This window comes from Moschus berezovskii, chromosome 11 (assembly GCF_049115385.1).
Source record: "Moschus berezovskii isolate FMDL1 chromosome 11, NW_MosBer_1.0, whole genome shotgun sequence".
NCBI classification, from domain to species: Eukaryota; Metazoa; Chordata; class Mammalia; order Artiodactyla; family Moschidae; genus Moschus; species Moschus berezovskii.
The window spans coordinates 108,276,496-108,303,642 of record NC_142470.1 but is presented as its reverse complement, the minus strand read 5'-3'; the positions used below and the strand labels follow the sequence as shown (position 1 = coordinate 108,303,642).

The following is a 27,147-nucleotide window of genomic DNA, read 5'->3' as shown; positions in this document are numbered from 1 at the left end:
AAGGGTATGATTCAAATGGTTTTTAAAGGTGGCTTATCTTAATATTTATTGCTGGCATGTGGAAATTGCTTAGCTGTTAGGTATTGGTTCTAATTTTTCAGCATTGTGTTTTTTTTTTTTTTAAATAATGTTAACAACTTAATGTGAAAATGGAACTTGAGTTAAGTGAATTTGATCTTCTTTTTTAATTGTGACATTACAGTTATTTAAAAAGTTAATATCCTTTTTATTCTTCTTAGGACTGGGAATATTTACTAAATTCAGACTACCACCAGAATGTTGAGTCTCATCTCTTGAACAGATCTTTGTGTTTGAGTCCTTTGGAAGTCTCACAGATGAAAGATGAGGATTTTTCCCAGAATCTCAGTTTGGACTCTTCTACACTTCTCTTCACTCACATACCTGCAATTTTTTTTGTTCTTCACCTGGTCTATGAGGAACTCAAGTTGAACACTCTGATGGGAGAAGGGGTTCGTTCACTTGTTGAACTTCTCGTCCAGTTGGCAAGGTAATTGTTGTTTATAGATTATTATTATTTGAAATTTCCAAAAGGTCATTCAGTTCAGTTCAGTCGCTCAGTTGTGTCCGACTCTCTGCAACCACATGAATCACAGCACGTCAGGCCTCCCTGTCCATCACCAACTCCCGGAGTTCACTCAAACTCATGTCCATCGAGTCAGTGATGCCATCCAGCCATCTCATCCTCTGTCGTCTCCTTCTCCTCCTGCCCCCAATCCCTCCTAGCATCAGAGTCTTTTCCAGTGAGTCAATTCTTCTTGGCCATGAATGACAGATAGGAACCTTCCCAATAAATTTCTGAATTCTACCTTCTCAACAAAAAGCATTTTCCATAAGCCACAGACCTGTTTGAAGGGATCCATTGTGTGAGGGCCATGGGTCAGGCTGGGGTTGCAGGTTTTTGTCCTCAGATGAGTGGAAAAGGTACGAGAGTGTGTTGCACGGTGAGGATAACCTGTTTGGCTTTCATTTTGACACCATGACTGTGGTCGAAAGTCTATAATGACACCTGCTTTTTTTATAATGATGCCTTAGACTCAGATAGTGTTTGAAAGTGAAAGTTACTCAGGCGTGTCGGACTCTTTGGGACCCTATGGACCGTATAGTCCATTGGAATTCTCCAGGCCAGAATACTGGAGTGGGTAGCCTTTCCCTTCTCCAGGGGATCTTCCCGACCCAGGGATCAAACCCAGGTATCCCTCATTGCAGAAGGATTCTTTACCAGCTGAACCACAAGGGAAGCCCAAGAATACTTGACTGGGTAGTCTATCCCTTCTCTAGGGGATCTTCCCGACCCAGGAATCGAACTGGGGTCTCTTGTGTTTTAAGCAAATTCTTTACCAACTGAACTGTCAGAATTTAACAAAAGTGTACTTTACGTGTAGAAATTGTCGAAGTAGGTATTATAATCCCTGTTTCAGTGATGAGGAAATATGCTTAAGTTTTGGGGGGGGGGAATTTTTTTTTTTTTTGGTGTGGAACATTAAAAAAAAAAATTATTTATTTATTTATTTTTGGCTGTGGTGAGCCTTCGTTGCTGCTCGAGCTTTTCTCTAGTTGTGGCTAGTGGAGGCTGCTCTCTAGTTGCTGTGCAGGCTTCATTTTGGGGGCCTGGGCTCCAGGCGTGTGGGCTCAGCAGCCGTGGCCCCCAGCTCCAGAGCACAGGCTGAGTAGTAGCGGCGCACGGGCTTTGTTGCTCCGCAGCACGTGGGATCGTCCTGGACCGGGGATGGAACCCATGTCTCCTGCATTGGCAGGTGGATTCTTCACCACCGAGCCACCAGGGAAGCCTCTCAAGTTTGTTTTTAAGAACAGGTGCCATTTGCGAGATGTTGGTTCTCTTTGCTTGTCCTTTATTGTCCCAATCTGGTCTTCCCTGTCTTTCAGGCTCTTATAGTGGATCCACAATAAGATTGTTGTGATGATAAAAAATATCATCAGTCTTTCCTTGCACCTTGTGTTTGGCACTGAACTCAAAATGTTTATACTTAGGTGGTGTTTGAGCCTTTGTGACCCTTGGTGATAAAGTTAAATTTGAATTAAAATGCCAACCTCTGAGTTAAGGTTGTAGTATATTTTCTAATTTATGTTACCTTCCTTGAGATACTGAAATTCTTTTCTGAGACATGACAGTTTTAATTGATGGTTAGTTTTTCTTAATGACAAGGCATTACTGTGAGGAAGATACTTAGGTAATGAAATGACTTTCAAACCCTAATCATGGCTCTCTGAAATAGGTAAAATTGGTATAATGTTTTACACTTTATAAGGTATTTCTCATACATATTATTTAATCTTAAAAGCTTGAGGGTGAGTTGACTGGTGTTCTACCATTTTCTAGAAGAAAAATTGTTGAGATTCAAAAAGTTGACTTCCTAAAGATCACACAGCTAATAAATTAACAGAGGAGAAATTAGATCACAGTTTTCACAGCAGTTTTACCCTCAAAATTTATCTGGCAGAAGGAGTTTTGGTTCCATTTGTCATACTAGGCACCTTAAAGTCCAGAAATAAAATACAGAGACTCTAGATGTGGTTGTCTTCTTTCTCCTAAGTAAATGTTTTAAATTAAAAAGGTCAACTAATGAGTCTTCTTAACTGTTTGGGAGGAGAATGCCATAATACCTTGCTTGTTATTTCCTTTTATATGTTCTGTTGCTTTAGGGACTTAAAATTGGAGCCTTACGTAGATCATTACTATAGAGACTACCCGACACTTGTCAGAACTACTGGACAAGTATGCGCAATTGATCAAGGTCAGTGTTCTGCTGTTAAAGATTTTCTCAGCAGTGTAGTGACGTTTGCTTGTATTTTTCTTGGTAAATAGCAGAGGATATATTTCTTACTGTTAACCTCTAAATCAGAGATAGTGTCTTTCCACCAGGCAGATTTTAGTTTGTAGTGTTTGATCTCTTGACTGCTAGTAAGCCATAGCTTCTTCAGGGTGGTGGGTCGGGTGGGAGGGATTTTACTCATTCCTAAGGTTCTGCCTTGCAAAAGCTTAGAGCTTCCAGTGCCAAGGATGCTTTACTATCCTGTGTGGTCCAGTTAGTAACCATCCACTGTGTGCTATTTTAGTTAATTATACTAAAAATTCAGTTCCTCAGTTGCTCTGGCCACATTGCAAGTGCTCAGCGGTCATATGGGGCTGGTGGTTGCCATATTGAACAGTACAGAACAGTTTCATAGCCATTGTATTGTCTTAGACCCTGAGTTAAAAGGCTCAAGATTGGGGCCCAGTTGTTACCCCAGAATCCTGGGTGTCTTATCTTTTCTCATCATAGAGTTAGGGCAGAAAATTTGGTGACATTCTTTATATGCCTTGAACATAAGAATTTGCTCAGTTTCCATCCAGGATCAGATAAAATATTAGTCTGTTAAATTCCACATATTATAATGTGATCAGATACTTACTGTGGCAGAAAACATGAAGCAGTTTGGAGAATATGGAAAAAATGTTACTCGGATTGTTTTCAAATGACAGGCATTATTGATTATCTTTCTTTTGAATTAAAACAGTATTGTTTGAGTGTATTCTTGCATCTTTATTAACATTTATCTAATTCTGAAGGTCAAACAGGATTTCTACAGTATCCGTCATTTTTCACTCCTGAGCCACCTAGTGTTTATCATTGGGTGAGTTCCTGTCTGAAGGGTGAAGGAATGCCCCCCTATCCTTACCTCCCCGGAATCTGTGAACGAGGCAGACTTGTAGTCTTGGTATGTATTCAGTGTGTTGCCAAACTTATTTGTTTTTTTCTTTTTATCTTTCAATGTAATTTTAAAAATTATCATTTAGAAAAATTACTGCCCCCCTCATTTTGTGTATTGCTCTGTGGATTTCAATAAATGTTGAGTTCATGTAATTCCTCCCATAATTAGAATTCACAATGGTTCCATTAACCCCCTCAGAAAATTCCCTCCTGCTTTTGAGATTCATTCAAATATTACTGTAGAAGCAGTTCATTGCACTTAATTGCTGAGTGTTGGCTATACGTTGTGTGGATATATCACATTGGTTTATCCATTCATCCCTTGAAGATACTTGAGTTGACTCCAGTTTTTAAGCAGTTATGAATACAGCTGCCATAGACATTCATGTCTAGGTTTTTGTGTGAACAAAAGTTTGCATTTCTCTAGGGTAGTACCCTGGAGAAGGCAATGGCACCCCACTCCAGTACTCTTGCCTGGAAAAGCCCATGGACGGAGGAGCCTGGTAGGCTGCAGTCCGTGGGCTCACTAAGAGTCGGGCACGACTGAGTGATTTCACTTTCACTTTTCTCTTTCATGCATGGGAGAAGGCAATGGCAACCCACTCCAGTGTCCTTGCCTGGAGAATCCCAGGGACGGGGGAGCCTGGTGGGCTGCTGTCTATGGGGTCGCACAGAGTTGGACACGACTGAAGCGACTTAGCAGCAGCGGCAGCAGGGTAGTACCCAGAGGTGGGATTGATGGCCATAGAGCAAGTATATATGAGATTAACATATTTAAGAAACTGTCAGCTATGTTTCAGTCTGTTATTATCAGTGTCGTTCAGTTGCCACGTCGTGTCCAACTCTTTGTGACCCACGGACTGCAGCACACCAGGCTCCTCTGTCCTTCAGTGTCTCCCAGAGTTTGCTCAAATGCATGTCCACTGAGTCAGTGACGCTCTCTAACCATCTCATCCTCTGCCACCCTCGTCTCCTTTTGCCTTCTTCCCAGCGTCAGGGTCTTTTCCCATGAATTGGCTCTTCGCATCAGGTGGCCAAAATATTGGAACTTCAGCTTCAGCATCAGTCCTTCCAATGAATATTCAGGGTTGATTTCCTTTAGGATTGACGGGTTGGATCTTGTTGCAGTCTAAGGCACTCTCAAAAGTCTTCTCCAGCACCACAATTCAAAAGCATCCTTTCTTTGGTGTTCAGCCTTCTTTATTATCTAACTTTCACAGCTGTACATTACTAATGGAAAAACCATAGCTTTGACTATACGACCTTTGTTGGCAAAGTGATGTTCTGCTTTTTAATACACTGTCTAGGTTTGTCATAGCTTTTCTTCCAAGAAGGAAGCATTTATTAATTTCATGTATTTGTTTCATGTATCTCTGTTTCCACCATCAATGTGTGAGCGTTCCAGTTTCCCTGCATGCATCCTAGTCAGTGTTTGGTATTGTTGTGATTTGTAAATTTTTTCATTCTGATAGATGTGCAGTGATAACTCATTGTGGTTTTACTTTGCATTTTCTTAATGGCTGGTGATATTGTGAATGTGCCTGCATGGGAGGCTTTGTCAGATGCCTGGGCTTGCAGTGTTTTCTCCTGTGGTCTATCGTGTCCTGTTGTTCTCTTCATGCTTCCTTTGTGGAGCACAAATGTTTAATTTTGATGCTGTCAGTTTATCCACTTTTTTCTGTGTGGATAGTGCATTTGGTGTCATGTCAATGAACTCATTGTCCAAATCAGAAAGATTTTCTCCTGTTTTTGTCCATAAATTTTACAGTTTTATGTTTTATATTTAGATCTGTGATCCATTTTATTAATTTTTTTTATCAGATGTGAGGTTTATGTTGAGATTTTTATTCCATTTGAATGGTCAGTTTTTTTTAACATCAATTGTTGGGAACACTGTTCTTTCTCTTTTGCACTTTTTCAGAAGTCAGTTGACGGCATATTTGTAGGTCTTTTTATTCTATTCCATTGGTCTGTGTTGTGGTCCACACACTCTTGATTACTGTAGTTTTATGGTCAGTCTTAAAATTGGTTAGTATGACTCTTCCTTCCATTACTTTTCTTTTTTAAAATTATTTTAGCTATTTTAATTCCTTTGCCTTTTCCTTTAAATTTTATAATTGGCTTGTCCATAGCTACAAAAAAATCCTACTTGAATTTTTTTTAATGAAATAAATTTTATTTAAAAAAATTAACTCACGTTATTAATACATAGTTAATCCAAGATCAGAGCTGATTCAGATAGAACCAAAGGGCGTCAGTAAAGGTAAATTCCTTCACAGTAATGTCCCTTATACTGGAGCAGCCTGCCTAGAGGTCTTCTGGACCTTTCTTGAGATGGGGCTTTCCCAGACTTATAGGAGAACCGGATCTTTTGTCTCCTGTCTCAGATATCACTGGACTAGATAAATGTCCTTGCTCTCCACCTGCTCCTCCTTTACTCTACGTTCTGCTTCCTTCACATTGAGAAAGGCTTCAGTACCCACCATGGCTCTGAAATAGACATGCAGAATGGTGATATTCTGTTTTTGTTTTTTTTTAAAAAAAACACTGATAACATATATATAACATATTATTTTAATTGTTTTTAAGTGTACGATTCAGTGGCCATCAGTCCATTCACAATGTATTAAGAGCAGCTCAGTACTTTTTCATTCCTTGCTGCTTATGTGGAAACATTCAGGTGAATTCACCAAATACTTTGGTTCTGTACAACTCCGCTAAAATGGGGTAGACTCAGTGTTATAGCTACCCAAGAGGAAGCCAGAGATATATGAATAAGCCAAAGGTGTTCCATGTCCAACTTACACATATTCATGTTATATCATATCTTTCTTAGATACGATGTCAGCTGCTTTCAGGAATCTATCATTCGTAGTGTCTGTACTGGTTTAGAGTTAGGACTTGAAGACCCTCCAGCATTGTGCTGAAATTTTAATACGATCGTGCTGCCACTTTCTTTCCAAAAAAAAGCTGCAGGTGAAGATCTTAGTGGCAATAGCAAATAATCAGAGGAGAACTTTGAAGGCTGAAGTGGAGAAGGGCCTAGAGGAGTAGAGAGTTAGGGTTTACCTCACCCCACGTCGGGGCGCTAGTGGTAAAGAGCCCACGTGCCAGTGCAGGAGACATCAGAGACCTGGGTTCAATCCCTGGGTCGGAAAAATCCCCTGGAGGAGGAAATGGCAACCCACGCCAGTGTTCTTGCTTGGAGAATCCCATGGACAGAGGAGCCTGGTGGGCTACAGTCCATAGGGTCGCAAAGAGTCAGACACGACTGAAAGGACTCAGCATCCACTCAACACAAATAACCCAAATGTCAATCAGTTTGTAAGTAGATAAGCAGAGGTTGGTACATATTTCTAATGGAATACCCCTCAGCAGTGAAGAGAAAGAAACTGCTGATACACACAGTAATGTGGATGAATCTCACAGAAGTGCTGAGTTAATGAAATAGGACACAGAAGACAACATGTTCTGTGACTCCATTTGCATGATATTGAAGAAGAAGCAAAATATGGGAAGAGAAAAAAGATGAGTTATTTATTCCCAGTGATTCCCAAGGGCACTTTCTGGTGTGATGCAAGCATCATTCTGTGTCCTGATTGTGGTTATATGATTGTATAACGTTTGTCAAAACACAGAGCTCTATATCTAATTTTCCTGTCTGTGCTTATGCCTCGAGTTTAAAAAATAATGTTAAATTTCTCCTTATGCAGAGTATTGCACTCTACATACTTGGTGATGAAAGCTCTCTTTCTGATGAATCCTCACAGTATTTATCCAGAATAAGTATAGGTAAGTCAGTCAAACATTAGGCTTCCCCAGATAGATTTTTACAGATGTCGGTATCAGAATAGAAATAAAAAAATTAAAACTTTTCTAAGTGTACTTCAGGTGCCGTGTCTTGCTTCATTTAAGAGGTGACAAAATTGTACAGTTCTAGACTTGAGTCCACAACTGACTTTCAGAGACCAAGATTACTTAAAATCTGACAAACTACATTTTCAGTATGTCTGAAAAGGGCTGTTTTAGCCCCAGGGAAATGATTATACTTTTCAACCTGCCAGAGTACTGCTTATTTTATTGTTTTACTGTTTTATAGGAGTTGTTTATCTGTAATTTTTCTTTCCAAATGTCTTCTATATGTTGCATGCTTTCTTTACCAGGATAACTGTCAAAATAAAGTTTTGTTGTGTTTTAGCCCCCCAGAAGCCACAAGCAGAACAAGAGGAGAGCAGGTGACTTTTATTCAGCTTGTACTTTTACACTGTCTGTTTCATGACTTCACGTTTAATAACCTTGTGTTTCTTCTCTTACAGGTTTAGTTTTAGGCATTCTACATCGGTTTCTAGCCTAGGTGAGAGATTAGTTGTCTGGATGACTAATGTAGGTAAGGTCATCTTTGTTACTTTTCACGTGTCTTTGAAATCCTTTCTTGGACTGCTCCTTCCTAGCCAGACCCCGTGTCCTCAGAGCTTGCCTGAGCTGGGAGGCATGAGAAGGCAAGGCCTCTAGCTCTACAGAAGGATCCCATAGGGTTGAGATGATGGCACCCTGAGCTACCTTTTCTTTGCCTGATGGTCTCACAGCTTCCCTCTACTAATATCTGGGGTACCAGCCTTTTCTCCTTTGGTAGGTGGAAAATCTTTGTCCTTCCTCTGAGACCAGTAGAGGCTGTGGCTTTGTAGAGTGGCCCCAGAATGGAGAATGCTAGTCAATACACATTCAGATTTGAAACTGTTAAATACTCAGATACCAGAAATGATTATTTCTGGCAAAATCTAAAAGTAATGTGTATATATCTTAGAGTATGCTTTTGAATGATACAGGCCAGGGATTTTATGCATCAAGAGGCAGATTCACCTGGGACAAGGGAAAGGAAGGCAAAAAGTTTATTCTCTCTTCCTAAAGATTGTGCCTTTGGGTTTTAAGCTGAGTAAGCTACCAAAACTTTCTATAAAAATGAACTGTTTTAAAAATATTAACACTATGAAAACAAAAAATGAGGATGTTATAAAATAGTATGTTAGAAAGTAGTGCTTTAATGAATATTACAAGAAGTTTCTGAATTCTTATTTAGGGAATATTCTAAATGACTTGAGTTTTTCACTCTTCTTTTTTGTTATGCTTCCTTGAAAATTCCAATAATTGTCACGTAGTATTACCAATAAGATACTTATGCTGAAAAATATTAGATGAGTTCTATTCATTTGTGTATTACCTAGTATTTAGTATAAGTGTCATTCTCAAATAAGGTAACATTTTTACCTCTGTAATTAACCAGTTTTCTTTGTTAATAAATAGATGTAAAATAAACGTTAATAAAATAAATGTAAAATATTATAAAATTTAGAAAATCATTTCAGAAAAAATTAACCTGAGGCTGTGAAAATTTTTTCAATGAAATATGGTATGCATACAAAAGAGTGTATGAAATGTGCTCAGAGAATAATAGTTAAATGAGCAGTGATGTCCTGGTCTCCCACTATTGGAAATAAAGTATTGTCAGTGTAGTGGAAAGCCCTGTGGGTCTGGTCCTTTATGCCCTTCTCTCACACACCTTACTGCTGCAGGTAGCCATCGATGCAGCACCCACCCTAAGCTGTGTGTTACCGTCTGTCACTGTTTTGTGTTATCACCTTCGTATATTACTTAGTGTTGTGTGTTTTTTAACTTTATGTAACTCAGTGCAGATAGAAGTATGTTTTTTACTACCTTATTTTCCTCAGTATCATTTACAGATTTATCCTGTTGACTCACGAAGCAGAAGGTCATTCATTCATTTTCACTGCTATATAATCTACTGCTTGGATATATCAAAACTTATTTATCCATCCTGTTGATGATGGAAACTGGACTCTTTCCTCCCTTACCATTTTTGCCATCATGAACGATTGCTAATGAATATTTCCATGCTTATGTCCGTGTTCTGTGTGCACACGTTTCTGTATGGCTCCTGATGGACTGTGGGGGTGAGCCTGACTGTACACGCTGTGTTTCCGAGTTGTCTGGTCCCGTATACACCACCGTCCTCTGTGGGAGAGAAGGACTGTTGCTCTGTGCAGTTGCCAACGCGTGGCATTGGTCGACTCTAACATACGTCTGTCAGATGAGCGTGAATTTTCATTTCCTAGTGGTTTTAATTTTCATCTCCCTGATCACTCATTGGACAGAGCATCTTTTCATGTGTTTATTGACCATTTGTGTTTCCTCTTAGGGAAGTGTCTTTTTGTCCTGTGATTTTCCTATTCGACTGTTTGTGCTTTTTTCTTAAAGTTTTTAGGAATTTTTTTTCCCCTGAAAGAAAACTGATCTCAAGATGCTGGTCTGGTAGCAGAATGAATACAGTCGTTTTCTTGCTATTTGTTAGGGTAGAGTATACTAACTTCATTCAGAGGATTGGGACAGTGGTTTAGTCTGACTGAAGAATTTTCTCTCTTCCTTCCATCACAAGGTTTCACTTTAAGAGACTTGGAAACACTTCCCTTTGGAATAGCTCTTCCCATCCGAGATGCGATTTATCACTGTCGGGAGCAGCCTGCTTCAGACTGGCCGGAAGCTGTCTGCCTCTTGATTGGACGTCAGGATCTTTCCAAGCAGGCCTGTGAAGGAAACTTGCCCAAAGGAAAATCTGTGAGTATCACCATGGAAAGTCCGTGTTCAGTTTTAGCCTCAGTAGAATTAGAGTAGAGCTGTCCTCCGTTTTCCTTTAAGAATTTTTGCAAGTATATGTATCAGATTATCTTTTACACTATATGCTAGATAGATATGCTTTAAAATAGGATAAATTTTATTCATTGTAAATGAACATGGAAATAGATTTTGTGAATGCTCTGTCTTACCTGCACCTTTCTTTGCCTTGAGTCAGAACAAGTGTTGAGTCAATAGACAGCTACCGTGACTGATTCCCTGCTTGTACCACATTAGTAATTAACTGCTGCTGCTGTTTAGTTGCCAAGTTGCTGTTTAGATGGTGACCCCATGGACTATAGTCCTCAAGGCTCCTCTGTCCATGGGATTCTCCAGGCAGGAATACCGGAGTGGTTGCCATTTCCTACTCCAAGGGTTTGTCCCAACCCAGTGATTGAATCCGCATCTCCTGCATTGGCTGGCAGATTAGGGAAGCCCACATCTATCTTTTAATCTGCACTTAAGTAAGAAGTTTTAGGTGAATTAATGTTTGTCTTATTTTAAACAGAAAACCAAAATTTTTTTGTTAATAATATGATTTTCCTTCCCTCAAGCAAGATTAAGTCATTAACATTTAGACCTCTTTTGTTACTATGAATGAGACCATCATTAGCCTTAAAGCCAAATGATACTGATAATCATTCATCTGTCTTCATATGTCCTTTTACGTAATTCTGGCTAAATTCAGATTGTTCAGTTACTCAAGGTTACATTTTGTAACTCGTCTCAAAATTTAATTTATCAGCTATTTGGGTCTATATTTTATTGCTGACTCAACAATTGGAATATAGTTTCTTTTAAAATTAGACATTCCATGAAAATTATAATAAATTTTTAGCAAGTCAGACTGATTTTTAGTCATATCCTCCAGTATTCTTTTTTCTGGTTAATGTTGCTTCCACATTAAATGTTGCAAGATTTTAGCCTTTCATCAAGGAGTTAATCTTTTGTGAAAGGAGTAGAAAACTGAGATAACAGGACCTCTGCTATTTCTTCTGTTTTGAAGTCTGATTGACTCATTTGGCCTGGGAAGTTAAAGCACATGCTGAGCTTAGGAGGACAGAATGATAAGCAGGCAATTAACTCTCCTCACTTGTTTTGCTACAGTTAATTCCTTCCCTTTTAAGAAACATACTTGGGACATACTTAGGATAAAAAAAGAAAAGTGAAAACCAGCCATGATCCATTCTGTTTAAAGCACGGAAGTGAGAAAGTATTAGTCTGACCTCCTCCAGCCCTTGGTTGATATCTTTCCAGGTTGTTTTCTTCTGCTTCTACTAATTAAAGACAGTATTTAAATTGGTGTTGGTTCTTTAGTAACATTGTGTGGAGTTAATCTTCTGTTGCCAGTAATTTGTTTCCTCTTCAGAATATTTAGAATATAGTTAGATTTTTATAATTTATTTAGAATATTCCTTTCTGTAGGATCAGCCTCTTGACTATTATTCTAAGTTGAAAACTTTCCCCTTGGCTGAGTAAAGAATGTTTCCAAGTAGGAAATACAGTTAAAAAAAGATTTCTAGGTAGGAGTCCCGTATGCCCTGGGAACCTAAGCCAGCCCTGCTTTGGCATATACTTTTTGTTAGCATTGATGTAGACTTAGTACCTCATCCTGTGCATCCTTATGTTCAGCAAATGCTTGTTGGTTGGTTTTTAAGTTAGTACTACAACCAAGTCTGTTACTCAGGTGCTCTCATCAGATGTTCCTTCAGGAACAGAAACAGAGGAGGAGGATGATGGCATGAATGACATGAATCAGGAGGTGATGTCGTTAATATGGAGCGAAGACTTACGGGTGCAGGACGTGCGAAGGCTTCTCCAGAGTGCGCATCCTGTCCGTGTCAACGTGGTGCAGTACCCAGAGCTCAGTGACCACGAGTTCATCGAGGAAAAAGAGAACAGGTAAAGGCAGACGTCAGCTGCCGGAATTTAAGTAAAAAATTACTGAATACTGCCTCACTTTGTTCAGCTGGAAGAATAGGTATGACTGTAGCATTCATTCACAGTTCACAGCGCTGCCCAGGAATCAGGTGGGCCGTTTCTGCCTAGTGCTTAGAGCACTGCCAGGTACGTCATAGAGCTCAGTGCCGTCAGGCATTTTGTTATCCGAGGTCATTGATTTTGTGATGCTGATCTTTTTTTTAAGCTTTTCTCATTTCTGAAATCAGATTATCTGTCAGTCTGTGGGTGTTTGTAGGTGTTACGGTTTAGTTGGCAGTGCTTTTTCTTTCTTAGTACCTCATGAAATAGTGATGCATCTTAAAATCAACTGCATCTTAAATGGAAGGGGTACACTGGTTTTGTTTTCATTATTATAATTTTGTGTATTATGTATTCTGTTTCTGCTAAAAATGTTATGGGATGTAGCATTCTGGCCTAATTCTAAATTTCCCTGGTTACAAATTACTGTGGGGCAGTGTTCTTAAAGAGTCATCTTAGGACAGTGAAGTGTTCCTCCTCCCCCGTGAATGAGAAAAGCAGGTATATGTTTGCACAATAAGGGAGAGAGCATGCTTGTGAATAACTTTGTCTGCAGAGAGAGTTTTAGCTTCTTCTTAGCCTCAGAAAGGGTATTTCTGTGTCTTCAGATTTAGCTTGTAGTATTTCCTGGTTATAAATGCTCTTACTTCCACAATTTCTGTTTGATGCCACTTATTTTAACATAGAAGCAAGTTAAAAAGTAGTGGATTAGTTTCAAAGTGTAGCCTGGAAAAGGAAATGGCAACCCACCCCAGTATTCTTGCCGGGAAAATCCCATGGACAAAAGAGCCTGGCAGGGCTTCAGTCCCGAAAGAGTGAGATACGATTTAGTGACTAAACAAAAACATAGCCTGTAGAAGCCACTTTAACCTTGAACATAGTTGACATATGGTGCTATTAGTTCCATAAACCCTCGCCACTGAGTAGATGAAATGGCTTCTCTGTTTTCTGGAGACACCATGAAATCCACTCGCCTCCAAAACTAGGACTTCTTTTTTTTTTCCTGTGTGCAGGCCATGGAGGTGGCACTAGGGCTTTGTTCACAAAGGGTGAGAGAAGGGTCCTAGCTAAACTGGCAATAGCACAGTGAGGAAACCCAGCAAATACTATATTTTCCTCTGAGAGGGTCAGCATTATTTACAGTAGAGTTTTAGGTTTTTTCTTTTTGAATACTTAGGGAGAGTTGGCTTGGTATATAGAATAGCTGGTTTTAATTCAAAGTGAATATGAAACAGAAGAAGGAATGTGTCTCCCTCTTAGAGTTTCTAATGGGAGTGCATGCATAGTTAGTTGCTCAGTCGTATCCAGCTGTTTGCAACCCTTTGGATTGTAGCCCGCCAGGCTTCTCTGTCCATGGGATTCTCCAGGCAGGAATACTGGAGTGGGTTGCCATTTCCTTCTCCAGGGGATCTTCCCGACCCAGGGATTGAACCTGCCTCTCCTTCATTGGCAGGAGGATTCTTTCCCTGCTAAGCCATAGAGGAAGCCCTCTAATGGGAGTCAGAGTTTGAAAAAGAATAACCATGCTTAGATGATTCACCCACATCTTTGAATGGATTTACTTTGATGTGGCTTCTTTCACAGCAGTGCTGCTTTTTAAATACTACAGATTACATTCCAGTTGTTTTGTTTAAATTTTTTTTCACATGATGGCTTTAATTTTAATTATAGATTGCTCCAGTTGTGTCAGCGAACTATGGCTCTTCCAGTAGGACGAGGAATGTTTACCTTGTTTTCATACCATCCTGTTCCAACAGAACCATTGCCTATTCCTAAGCTGAATTTAACTGGTATGTTAAATTCTGGGTCAGTGAGAAAGGAAAATGATTAATTATATGTTTAGTGGAGTTCTTTTTGAATTATCAATATTGTGTCTTATGCATGTGATGAACTGTCATTTTAGAAATTTTACTTGCTGTTTCATTATTAATCTCTCTGCCCTTTTAGAGAAAGTAAAAGTGTCTGTCATGAACTTGTCACCAATGTGGTACTCTCACAGACCAGCATTTGAATTAGCTCTTAGGTACAGAAAGCAAATGGTGAATGCAAATATATTTTATTTTATACTGTGTCTTTGTATGTGTGTGTATGTATATATAGACATTTATAAATAAGACACTGTGCATCTAATTAAATTTACATAGCTTTCAGAACATATTTCAAACCTCTAGCGAACTGTATAACTTTGTGCAATGTTTAGAATATTTATTTTAACTATTTATCCATGACTTAAGCTATTATAGAACATTAAAAATTTACAGAGAATTCAGTGTTTGCAAGTACACAGTGTAGATTAGAATCAAAATACTCAAGGAATTCATAGCCTAGCATTATGAACAGTTTATGTGCTCTTCAATAAGTTGACCATATATTTAAGTTTAGTGAATACTCTTTTCTGATTCACAGGGTAACTCAAGTGTATAAAATGGTTTTTTATATAGGTATCTTTGAATGCAATTTGGAATTTTTACTAAAAGCATATAATTAGATTTCTATATGTATATAGAGGGACATATATATATAAGAGGTAGAGACAGAGCAAATTTATAAAGGTCTTTGTCTTTTTGAAAATACCATGTTTTCTTAACGTCTAGAGAGAAAGAGAAAAACAGGATGGTACATTTGAAATTAATATCATTGTTATCAATCACACATTGGAATTATTTACGTAGCCCCAGATATTATGGGGCTAAAGATATTGAATGCAGCAAAGTGATCTCTGTTCTCAGAAATCAGTGTAACAATTTTGATTTTCTGAATTTTCACTCTCTGCATTTTACATTTTGTCTGACTAGGGCGGGCCCCTCCTCGGAACACAACAGTGGACTTGAACAGTGGGAATATTGACGTGCCCCCCAACATGACCAGCTGGGCCAGCTTCCACAATGGTGTGGCTGCGGGCCTGAAGATAGCCCCTGCCTCCCAGATCGACTCAGCCTGGATCGTCTACAATAAGCCCAAGCATGCTGAGCTAGCCAATGAGTATGCTGGCTTTCTCATGGCCCTGGGCCTTAATGGGCACCTTACCAAGCTGGCTACTCTCAATATCCACGACTACCTAACCAAAGTGAGAACTCGTGCTGCTGGCTCCTGGCCTTGCTCCTCCCCAGAGCTGTTAGAGTAGCTCTTCAGGGTCCTGTGTGCTCTTCTTCAGTCATGTACCTCTGAGTGCATTCTTCTCAGCAGGCAGAGAAATCTCTAAAGCGTAAATTGGAACCGATCACTTTCCTGCTCAGACTGTTTAGTGATCTTCCGTTGCTCTTAGTGTGCTTTCTAGGAACCTGTGTGATTCTACTCACTTCTCCAAACTACTTTGTGCATTTCTTTCCTTTGCTCTTCACACTCCAACCGTAGAGCTTGACTGTTTAGCTCCTCTGCAAACCAGACTCTTTCTCGTGGCCTAAAACAAGTGGTTTTTATTGTATTCACGTTGTTGTTGTGCATCCATCACTGCTGTTAATTTTAGAACATCTTCGTCACCCCATGAAGGAACCCCTACCTAGTAGCAGTCAACTGTTCCCCTCTCCCTCCAGCCTGACAAACTGCTCATCTGCTTGTCGTCCCTGTGGATTTGCGATATGGACCTTTCATGTAAATGAAACCAAGCAGTAGGTGGTCTTCTATGCAGGCTTTTTCTGCTTACTGTAATACTTTCAAGTTTGTCCATGTTATATTAATACCATGCATTAGCTCGTCATTCCTTTTTATTGCTGAGTAGATATTCACTGTATGGATAGACGTTTTTTATTTTTCCATTCATCAGTTGATGGATATTTGACTTTATTCTACTTTTTGACTCTTTTGTGTAAAACTACTGTGAACATTTGTGAGGATGAATGCTTTAATTTTTCTCTGGTATATTTCTGGAGTAGAATTGCTGAGTCATTTGGTAACTCTTTTTAAATTTTTTAAGAACTACCAAACTGTTTTCCAGGGTGGCTTCATCGTTTTATAATCCCACAAGCAATACGTGAGGGTTCCAATTTCTCTCCATTCTTGCCAACACTTGTTGTTATCCGTCATTTTAATTTTAGTCACCCCAGTAGGTATGAAGTAATACTTCATTGTGGTTTTGGTTTACATTTATTTCCCTGATGGCTTATGATATTGAGCATCTTTATATGTGCTCATTGGTCATTTATATGTTGTCTTTTGAGAAATGTCTGTTCAGATCCTTTGCTTAGTCTTAAATGGTTGAATTACAAGAGTTCCTTATGTGTTCTGGATACCAGGCCATTAACAGGTACATGATTTGCAAAAATTTTCTCCCATTGTGTTGTCTCTTGGGTTGTCTTCTCACTTTCTGATAGTCTTTGAAGCACGAAAGTTTTTAATTTGATGAAATCCGGTTTATCTAGGCTTCCCAGGTGGCACAGTTGGTTAAGAATCTGCCTGCCTGTGTAGGAGATGCAAGAGATGTGGGTTTGATCCTTGAATCAGGAAGGTGCCCTGGAGGAGGAAATGTCAACCCACTCTAGTATTCCTGCCCGGAGAATGCCATGGCCAGAGGAGCCTGGCGGGCTACAGTCTGTAGGGTCACAGAGTCGGATATGTCTTAGCGACTAAACAGTGGCAACAACTTCTTTGGTTGCTGTGCATTTGGTGTCTTATCTAATCAGTTATTGCTTAACCCAGGGTCACCTGGGTGTATACTTGTTATGCAGATTTACACTTGTGTTTTTTAAGAGTTTTATACTTTTAGTTACATCTTGAAGTTAATTTTTATGTTTAATGTAAGGAAAGGGATCCAATTTCATTCTTTGCAAGTGACTCTATAGCTGTCACAGCACTTTTTTATGAAAAAACTCTTCCAATTGAATTGTCTTGACACGCTTGTCGTCAACTGAGCATCATTATTTTTGAATCATCTCAGCATTGTCTGCATGTATTCCTTCACCTGCCTTCATTTTCTCTCACTTTCTAAATCTCAGTGACACCCCTCCCCCAACTTTTGCCACTTTTCCTGGCTAATTTGTACTCATCCTATTGTAAGATTACTTTTTAGAGATTTCTAATGATATCCCAGTTCCTTTTAATCTAAGTTAGGCTCTGTTAGAAATAGACTCACAGACATAGAGAATAGACTTGTGGTTGCCAAGGGGGAAAAGGGGAAGGAGAGAGCTGGACCTGGACGGGGAGTTTGGGGTTGGTAGATGCAAACTATTATATTTAGAAGATAAACAACAAGGTCCTGCTGTATAGCACAGGGAACTATATCCAGTCTTCTGACATAAGCCATAATGGAAAAGAATATAAAAAAGAGTGTATATGTGTATATAACTGAGTCACTTTGCTGTACATCAGAGATTAGGCACAACACTGAATCAACTGTACTTCAATTAAAATAAATTAGGCTCTGTTAAAATATTCATGTAATCTTTACCATTTTCATTAAATGTGTTTTTAATAATATATATTTTTTAGCTTAACACATTTTCTCCCCCAAGGGCACTAACTTCATGAGAGCAAGGACCATTTCTATGTACTTTGCTTATGTATTCTTGGAGCCTCTCACTGTGCCTGTCACATAAAAGCACTTAATAAAAATACTGGCAGGAAGTATTTTATGAAAGTTGCATGTTTGGTTTGGTAGTGATTTAAGTCTCATTCTCTTTTCTGTCTTAGGGTCATGAAATGACAAGCATTGGGCTGCTTCTTGGTGTCGCTGCTGCTAAACTAGGCACCATGGATATGTCAGTTACCCGGCTTCTTAGCATCCACATTCCTGCTCTCCTGCCCCCAACGTCCACGGAGCTTGATGTTCCTCACAATGTCCAGGTGGCTGCAGTGGTTGGCATCGGCCTTGTGTATCAAGGGACAGCTCACAGGCATACCGCGGAGGTCCTGTTGGCTGAAATAGGTAGGATTTCAATGTGCTCTGGTCTCGTGTTTATTTCCCATTCTACAGGAGCCAAAGTAAAATGATAGTAAGATTATAAGAATGAAGGAAAAAATAATAGCTTTTGTAAGCATGGAATGAACTGTACTAATAAAGAAAAAATTACAGATAATGTTTTTCAAGGCTTATGTTACTCTGCAGGTTGTTAGTCTGCATGCTTACTGTTTGCCAGCCCATTGCTGAGCTCCCATGGCCCCATTTAATGAGGTGGCCTATGGTCTTTTTTTTGGAAGGGAAGTGTGCCATGCGGCTTGAGGGATCTCAATTCCCTGACTAGGGATTGAACCCAGGACCCAGTAGTGGAGGCACAAAGTCCTAACCTCTGGACCGCCCTGGAATTCCTGCCTATGGTCTTAATCACATGTGAGCATGCTGTTTATCCTGCTCTGTCTTTGCCAGGCATCGTCCAGCAATGGTCTGCACTTAAAATTCAAAGTTGATTTGGTCCCTGAAAGCAGTGTTTATTCTCTTGGACAGCAGCACTTCTCACAGAATGGGAGTGACTGACTCCTCCTTTTCTCCTTTATGTACTAGTGGGTATGTTAGTGATGAGATTTAGTTTCTGTGTTTTCAGCTGAGTCTCCATTTTTTGGAAATGTGTCTTGGATATTGTCATCCTTTTCTGACAGACCGAGATGCTCTTAGCATTATTAGTGCATTCAGTAATTTAGATGTGTACTTACATGTTTCGTTCTGCCCTGTTCAGGATCTTTCTACATGTATTTCAGGATAGCCACAAAATTGGCCTGGGCCTATTGGCTTCAGGCTCTAGATTTATGGGTGTGATGCTCAGATTCTGCTCCAAATGACTTTTTCTGGGCCCCAGACTGGAGGGTTTGCTGCTTTTATGGTGATGACAGAAGGGCAAGTGGAGAACCAAATAATGGAGGCACATTTTGCACCTTTGCTTCTGTTATGCCAGCCAGGCTCCTAGGTCAAAGCCAGTCACGAGTGTTGTACACTGGGAGACTCTGTCGGGTGAGTGGATGACTATACAGGAGCACTGCAGGGCAGGAACGCATTGGGATCAACAATGTAGTCTGCTCTCAGTTCAGTTCAGTTGCTCAGTCATCTCTGACTCTTTGCGACCCCATGGACTGTAGCACACCAGGCCTCCCTGTCCATCGCCAACTCCTGGAGCTTCCTCAAACTCATGTCCATTGAGTCGGTGATGCCATCTAACCATCTCAACCTCTGTCGTCCCCTTCTCCTCCTGCCTTCAGTCTTTCCCAGCCTCAGGGTCTTTTCAAATGAGTCAGCTCTTCGCATCAGGTGGCCAATGTATTGGAGCTTCAGCTTCAGCGTCAGTCCTTCCAATGAATATTCAGGACTGATCTCCTTTAGAATGGACTGGTTGGATCTCCTTGCAGTCCAAGGGACTGTCAAGAATCTTCTCCAACACCACAGTTCAAAAGCATCAATTCTTTGGCACTCAGCATTTTTATGGTTCAACTCTCACATCCATACATGACCACTGGAAATAGCCTTGACTAGACGGACCTTTGTTGGCAAAGTAATGTCTCTGCTTTTTAATATGCTATCTAGGTTGGTCATAACTTTCCTTCCAAGGAGCAGTCATCTTTTAATTTCATGGCAGCAGTCACCATCTGCAGTGATTTTGGAGCCCCAAAAAAGTCTGTCATGGTTTCCATTGTTTCCCCATCTATTTTCCATGAAGTGATGGGACGAGATGCCATGATCTTTGTTTTCTGAATGTTGAGTTTTAAGCCAACTTTTTCACTCTCCTCTTTCACTTTCATCAAGAGGCTTTTTAGTTCCTCTTCGCTTTCTGCCATAAGGGTGGTGTCATCTGCATATTTGAGGTTATTGATATATCTCCCTGCAATCTTGATTCCTGCTTGTGCTTCATCCAGCCCAGCATTTCTCATGATGTCCTCTTCATCGAAGTTAAATAAGCAGGGTGACAATATACAGCCTTGACGTACTCCTTTTCCTATTTGGAACCAGTCTGTTGTTCCATGTCCGGTTCTAACTCTTGCTTCCTGACCTGCCTACAGATTTCTCAGGAGGCAGCTCAGGTGGTCTGGTATTCCCATCTCCTTCAGAATTTTCCACAGTTTGTTGTGATCCACACAGTCAAAGGCTTTGGCATAGTCAGTAAAGTAGAAGTAGTTGTTTTCCTGGAGCTCCCTTGCTTTTTCGATGATCCAGCAGATGTTGGCAATTTGTTCTTTGGTTCTGCCTTTTCTTAATCCAGCTTGAACATCTGGAAGTTCACGATTCATGTACTGTTGAAACCTGGTTTGGAGAATTTTGAGCATTACTTTGCTAGTGTGTGAGATGAGTGCAGTTGTGCGGTAGTTTGAGCATTCTTTGCCTTTGCCTTTCTTTGGGATTGGAATGAAAACTGACCTTTTCCAGTCCTGTGGCCACTGGTGAGTTTTCCAAATTTGCTGGCACTTCAGTGTATCACTCAGCTGGAATTCCATCACCTCCATTAGCTTTCTTCATAGTGATGCTTCTAAGGCCCACTTGACTTTGCATTCCAGAATGTCTGGCTCTAGGTGAATGATCACACAATCGTGATAATCTGGGTCGTGAAGATCTTTTTTGTACAGTTTTTCTGTGTATTCTTGCCACCTCTTCTTTATATCTTCTGCTTCTGTTAGGTCCATACCATTTCTGTCCTTTATTTTACCCATCTTTGCATGAAATGTTCCCTTGGTATCTCTAATTTTCTTGAAGAAATCTCTAGTTCTTCCCATTCTATTGTTTTCCTCTATTTCTACTATAGTGGTGAAATAAATTATTCACCAAACAAAATTTCCTGTTACCAAAATATATAATAGCTTAAGTGATTGGTCTGAGAGATAGTCAGAAGATCCTCAGTACTGGCTTTAAAAAGTTATTCATCTGTGAGGTAGTATAACATTCTTTTTTCTGTATCATGTTGATATCTAATGCCAATATCACACATATCTCACAGCCTTAGCGCTTTCATATTGTGTATAGAAGATTGTATATTACCTGTAAAAGATTCATGTGGATTCATAGGCATATGCTCTTTGTATAATTAGTCAGCATATACATACCATTTTTGTACTGCCCTTTTCATATATTACTGTCATAAATGGCTTTTAAAATTAATTTTATATTGTATAATAGCTCATTGAGTTGGTATTTTGTAAATTGCCAATCATTGTCTTATTTTCAGGAGTTTTAGGTGGTTTTTAATTTTTTTGCTGTTAAGCAACAAACATTTTACTGATAGCACTTGTATAATTGTTTTGTTCTCTTAAAAAAATGTTTTTTCTAGAGATGAAATTCTAAGAATGTGAACTTTTTTTAGGATGTATAAAGTTCACATTCCTAGAATTTCATCCCTAGAAGAAAAAATTTTTTAAGAGAACAAAGCAATTATACATGTCATTAAAGGGGGTGGAGTTAGAATTAAAGGATACTTTTTAAAAGTATGAATTTTACATCTAGTTAGACTTTTGGCATCAATACAGAAAAATTCTATCACAGTAAAACTTAGTATTGTCTAGATTCAAAATAAGTGTCTGGATCTGGAAGTTGGTGATTGATGGACAGGGAAGTCTGGTGTGCTGCAGTCCATGGGGTTGCAAAGAGTTGGACTTGACTGAGTGACTGAACTGAACTACATAGTTAAGAATTTATCTTAAAATTCTTAAATAGTTGAAGTGTCCTTCCTGTTCCTTATCAGCATTTGAATGTGTGTTCACCACATCTAATGAATGGATTTGAAAATAGTAAAGCAGGAACAAAAGGAAGGAGGAAGGAAATTACAAAGTGAAGCTTTTTGAGCGTCCCTCCCCTTTAAAATTTCTTCCCACTTTTTGGTAATATTTCTTTGGTTTTATTATAAAGCCCGAGGCTTTGCAGTATTTTAAAGTCATTCCTTTCAAATGGCAAATTAGAAGAACTGTGTTTGGGTTTTATTTTGTAGTAAACCAAAAGTCGTGGACGCCATTTGTGAGAACGTCAGATCTTTCCCAGTGGGATTATGTTGAATCCATAGCTCTTAGGCAACTTACTTTGGAGAATAAATGGCAACCCACTCCAGTGTTCTTGCCTGGAGAATCCCAGGGACGGGGGAGCCTGGTGGGCTGCCGTCTATGGGGTCGCACAGAGTCGGACATGACTGAAGTGACTTAGCAGCAGCAGCAGGCAACTTACTGGAAAGTTAGCTCTGAAACTTTTACGACTTAGGCTCTTAAGAGACTAGCTTGACCTGGTTTGCTTTATGTTTTATAGGTCGGCCCCCTGGTCCAGAAATGGAGTACTGCACCGACAGAGAGTCTTACTCTTTGGCTGCTGGTTTAGCCCTGGGCATGGTTTGCTTGGGGGTAAGCAGAGTTCATGCCTTCAGATGCTTTAGTGACAACATCTGCTTGTTGAGACAAGCGACCTTGACATACTACTCTGAATACTGCTCTGCCTTAGCTGATCCTGATTCTGAGCTCTTTTCTTCTTTCTGGATATTTTTCAAAGTGTCAGATTTGGAAATGTAGAGAAATTATAGTGAAGAGTAGGGCTTTCAGGTTTCTTGACCGCAGCTTAGATGTAAGTGTTTATGAATGAACCCTGGGAATGAAATTTCTCAGAAAGATTTCAAAACATAAGATGAAGAAGTGACAGCCCTCTTAGTCAGAAACCAGTGAAAGCATGAGTCTGGTGGGAAGCCTCAACAGTCTGTAGAAGTTACTAGAGATAAACCAGAGTTGTCTTTTGGCACCCTGATATCCCAGAAGGTCGCCCCGCTGGCAGCTGTTTTATTACAGAATGCAGTATCACTCTGACCCATCTTTAACCCCATTCAGGGGACACAGTATAGAATTACCAGAAACATTCATTAACTGACTGTCAGCTGGAATGTGGGTTCTTTGATTAAAGATTGTGGGCTCCAATACAGGGCTATACTGAAACTAAATTATATAAAGAAAGCTGTTAGTTAGGTTTTTGACTCTTCATCTGACACATGAGGTAAGGAGGCAGATGATACAATGAAAAAAGCATTGCACTGAGAATTGGAACCTGAATTCTGGTTCTGACCAGAGTCATGTCATTTAACTACCGTATTGTCAGTAGTTAAGCACCTCCCTAGACTGTGGGACCAGGCTGCCTTGTCTTAGAGCCACTGCTGCTCTTTAGTAGCTGTGTGACCTTGGGCGTGACCTTTGTGCCTCCCTTTTCTCACCTGTAAAACAGCAGCTATTTGATAGGCTTGTCCTCACATTAAGTAAGTTAACCCATGTTAAACACACAGAATCGCGCCTAGGAGAGAGTTAGTGTTCAGAAAGTTATTTTTATTACTATGGTTATTATTGTTGGAATAGTTCATAGGCACAATAATGAAAGGATTGAGATGTTCATAGTTCAGATTTCATTTACCTACATAACAATTTCTTTAGCTATTAGTAAAATTAAGTATATTTTGAAGCTTTTGTATATTTTATGAAATGAAAGTATTGTCTGCACGTGTATTATATAATTTTTAAAGTGAATTATTAGTTGACTGTTAACTCATGAGAAATGTTTATTTTAATTGATTAAAAAACCTGAATACCCAGCTTTGAAGTTACTCGGATCTTTGTCATGGGCGTGTGTTAGGGATCTTACTCTGTAAAATCTCCTTTCACACTCTGTTCCTTTGTTCTCCAGCACGGCAGTAACCTGATAGGTATGTCGGACCTCAATGTGCCTGAGCAGCTCTATCAGTACATGGTTGGAGGCCACAGGCGCTTTCAAGCTGGGATGCACAGAGAGAAACATAAGTCACCAAGTTACCAGATCAAGGTAGGTCCAAGTCAAGCAACAGATCAGAGTTCTGGAAACTAAGGAATTAATTTTAAAAATGGTAGTTTTCATATCAGTATTTGTAAATATGTTAACTTAAGCATGGCTAGCATTCAGAAGAATTTTAGAGTAATTCAAAGCTCTTTTACACAGATAAACTTTTTCTTTTGATAGGAAGGAGATACCATAAATGTGGATGTGACTTGTCCAGGTGCCACTCTCGCTTTGGCCATGATCTACTTAAAAACCAATAACAGGTACCGCATCTGCCCACCCATCCATTGCCATGACAGTGTCACTGCCTGTCTGACCTCAGTTGATTTTGAATTGCTTCATTGCCTAATCATATCCAACTTTTTGCCACCCCATGGACTGTAGCCCGCCAGGCTTCTCTGTCCTTGGGAATTTTCTGGCAAGAATACTGAGTGGGTGTTCATTTCCTCCTCCAGGGGATATTCCTGACCCAGGGATCGAACCCACATCTCTTGCATCTCCTGCATTGACAGGCGGGTTCTTTGTCACTGAGCCACCTGGGCAGCCCCACTCTGACCTCAGTAGTGACACTAAATTATCTTACTGTGTTTACCTCACAGTAAAACTGTGTGCTAGGTCAGCCTGACTTTAGTGCTGTCAAGTACTGCCAGTTATTTTAATATCTGACAACACGGTTGCCAATTTCTATTCATTTTTATAGTTGACGTCACTGACAATCAAACAATGTCCAAATTCCTTTTCATTAATTTTGCATGTGGTGAGAACTGATGAAATCAGAAATACTTAGCATTGTTATATTCCTGGTTCCCATCCATAAAAATGGTTTCTACTTAATTCAAGAACTTTCTTAACGACCGTACCTTCTGCCTTCCCAACCCCAATAACTAGTGTTGGCACTTGAAAGTAGATGTTTGGCATTTTATTCTTTTACATTTTGCATAAAAGAGTAAGTTGGGTTTTAAGTCTTTTAATTTAAAAACACGGTCTGAGATTCAAGAAATTTTTCAATATTGTAAATTCCTTTTTTAGACAAAGTGAATGTTTGCAAAATTAAGGGTTTAAAAGCAGATTTATTCATCTACTGTTCAGATGAAAGTATGTGTCATTGCCTTCTTGGCACTGGAGATATTTCAGTGAATAAAACAAATACTTAGCTTATAGTAAGGCATACATATGTGCCAGATACTACTTTGGAGGATGTGAAGTATTGTGAGAAAAAAATACAGCGGTAGTTGGAGTGGAAAGAAAATTCCTGTAATCTGTCTTGTGATTCTTGACTGTCTCACTCTCTTCTTGAGCAATAATGCTTGCTGGTATCCACACCAACAGATCCATTGCAGACTGGCTCCGAGCTCCAGATACCATGTATTTGCTGGACTTTGTGAAGCCAGAATTCCTCTTACTTAGGGTATGGTACTTTGCAGTTTTTCATTTCTCTTAATTTGAGGAATCTATATAAAATGTCTCCGTAAGCGAGCCTTTACTGTTAATCCATCATGTATGTATATAACTGGTAGTATTCTTTTGAATATTCCCAAATATAACTGTAGGAATTGCTAAGTAAGGCAACCACATTGATATGTAATACTTGAAGTAACATTTTAACTTTTCACATTATTACTCAAACTTCCTAATGAGCAGCAACTCAGTGGGGCTTCATTACTACTTTATTTTACATTTTTTCATTATTTTTAGGAATGCAGTAATACTGTTAAAGTTATAATTAGTGACAGTAATTGTTTGACATAACTACCTCAAATTTTTCCTCTTGATATTTAAATGTGTGTTTTTAAGCATATGATAGGCTTTAAATTCTGTAGACTAATTCTTTTCCTTATGGCTTTTCATTTATGGGGCATGTTTTAAAACCTTTTCTGTAGCTCTTCCAAACTTCGATGATGTTTTAGATTTTTTTGTGATACATCTATTGGGTTGGCCAAAAGCTTCACTTGTTTTTTTCTGTAACATCTTATGTAAAAATGTGAACGAACTTTTCGGCCAACCCAATAAACTTATTTTAGTGAGTGGCTTAGGTTGATATTATATACTTAGCTTTATTTTGAAAATTTCCATCAGTTGGGAACTGATTCTTAAATTGTTCTGTTACTGGTATTATCATTACCAAATCTGTGAACTTCCCCTGCTGTAATTAATTTTTTTTGTATTTCATTTTTAAGACGCTTGCTCGATGCCTGATTTTGTGGGATGATATTTTACCAAATTCCAAGTGGGTTGATAGCAACGTTCCTCAAGTACGTACATATGATAAATATTATTTTATTTTTAATCATGTAAAATTATGATTTCTCGTGGGATTTTCTAAAACCCTATAAAATACTACTTCTTTTGAAGACAATATTGATGATTATGGTATATCTTCAAAACGCAGGAACTTTCATTTTAAGATTGTATGCTGAGCACAGACCACAACCTTCCTTAAAGAAACCTAAGTGTTTTTGACATTTTTTTTCTAGTTAAGTATGCATTTATCAAAGTTACTACTTTGTGACAATTTTTTATCTTGTATATAATAAGTTGTTTTAATTATTTTATGGCGTATTTACCCAGTAAGCCATGTAGTTAAAAAAATAAGCAGACTCTTGTAAAAACTCCAAATATTGTAAATGTTGTAACTAAATATTGCCCTTTTAATTAACTGTCCATGTCCTTGTTACTGTTTTATTTGGAAAATAAATCCTTAAGAGTGCTAGAATGCTTCTCCAATGTTTTAATAAGAAAATTCCAAAATAAAGGTTGAAAGAATGTTATACAAACACTCGTACAGCCAGTTAGCTTCTGCAGTTAATACTTTACTGTATACGCTTGCCTGATGTAGAACTTTTTATTAATGGAGTCACAGTATATATATACCCTTTTGAATAAGACTGCTTTCATTCAGCATGATTTTGAGATACTGCTGAGTGTGTCAGTAGTTCAGCCTTTGTTGTTAAACAGTATCCTATTGTATGAATATACCACAGTTTCTTTGTCCGTTCCCTTTTGAGAATTCTCTTCTCTTTCCCATTCACACCTGGGTTGGTTCTAGGTTTCGGTTATTATCAAGCTACCATAAAT

General features: G+C 39.1%; 1 protein-coding gene across 8 annotated transcripts in view; it reads left to right on the top strand.

Annotated features, from left to right (window-relative positions):
• ANAPC1 (anaphase promoting complex subunit 1) overlaps positions 1 to 27,147 on the top strand; it is a 105,490-nt gene that overhangs the window by 38,152 nt on the left and 40,191 nt on the right. For all 8 annotated transcript variants that reach the window (XM_055399044.2, XM_055399045.2, XM_055399042.2 and 5 more), the window contains 16 exons: positions 240 to 508; positions 2,683 to 2,774; positions 3,590 to 3,738; positions 7,445 to 7,523; positions 7,930 to 7,966; positions 8,048 to 8,118; positions 10,183 to 10,361; positions 12,106 to 12,320; positions 14,070 to 14,188; positions 15,194 to 15,465; positions 18,024 to 18,258; positions 22,537 to 22,628; positions 23,944 to 24,078; positions 24,253 to 24,335; positions 25,402 to 25,480; positions 26,250 to 26,324. In XM_055399044.2, coding sequence (XP_055255019.1) covers positions 240 to 508; positions 2,683 to 2,774; positions 3,590 to 3,738; positions 7,445 to 7,523; positions 7,930 to 7,966; positions 8,048 to 8,118; positions 10,183 to 10,361; positions 12,106 to 12,320; positions 14,070 to 14,188; positions 15,194 to 15,465; positions 18,024 to 18,258; positions 22,537 to 22,628; positions 23,944 to 24,078; positions 24,253 to 24,335; positions 25,402 to 25,480; positions 26,250 to 26,324 — 2,181 coding nt within the window. The remainder of the gene's footprint in view (positions 1 to 239; positions 509 to 2,682; positions 2,775 to 3,589; positions 3,739 to 7,444; positions 7,524 to 7,929; positions 7,967 to 8,047; positions 8,119 to 10,182; positions 10,362 to 12,105; positions 12,321 to 14,069; positions 14,189 to 15,193; positions 15,466 to 18,023; positions 18,259 to 22,536; positions 22,629 to 23,943; positions 24,079 to 24,252; positions 24,336 to 25,401; positions 25,481 to 26,249; positions 26,325 to 27,147) is intronic.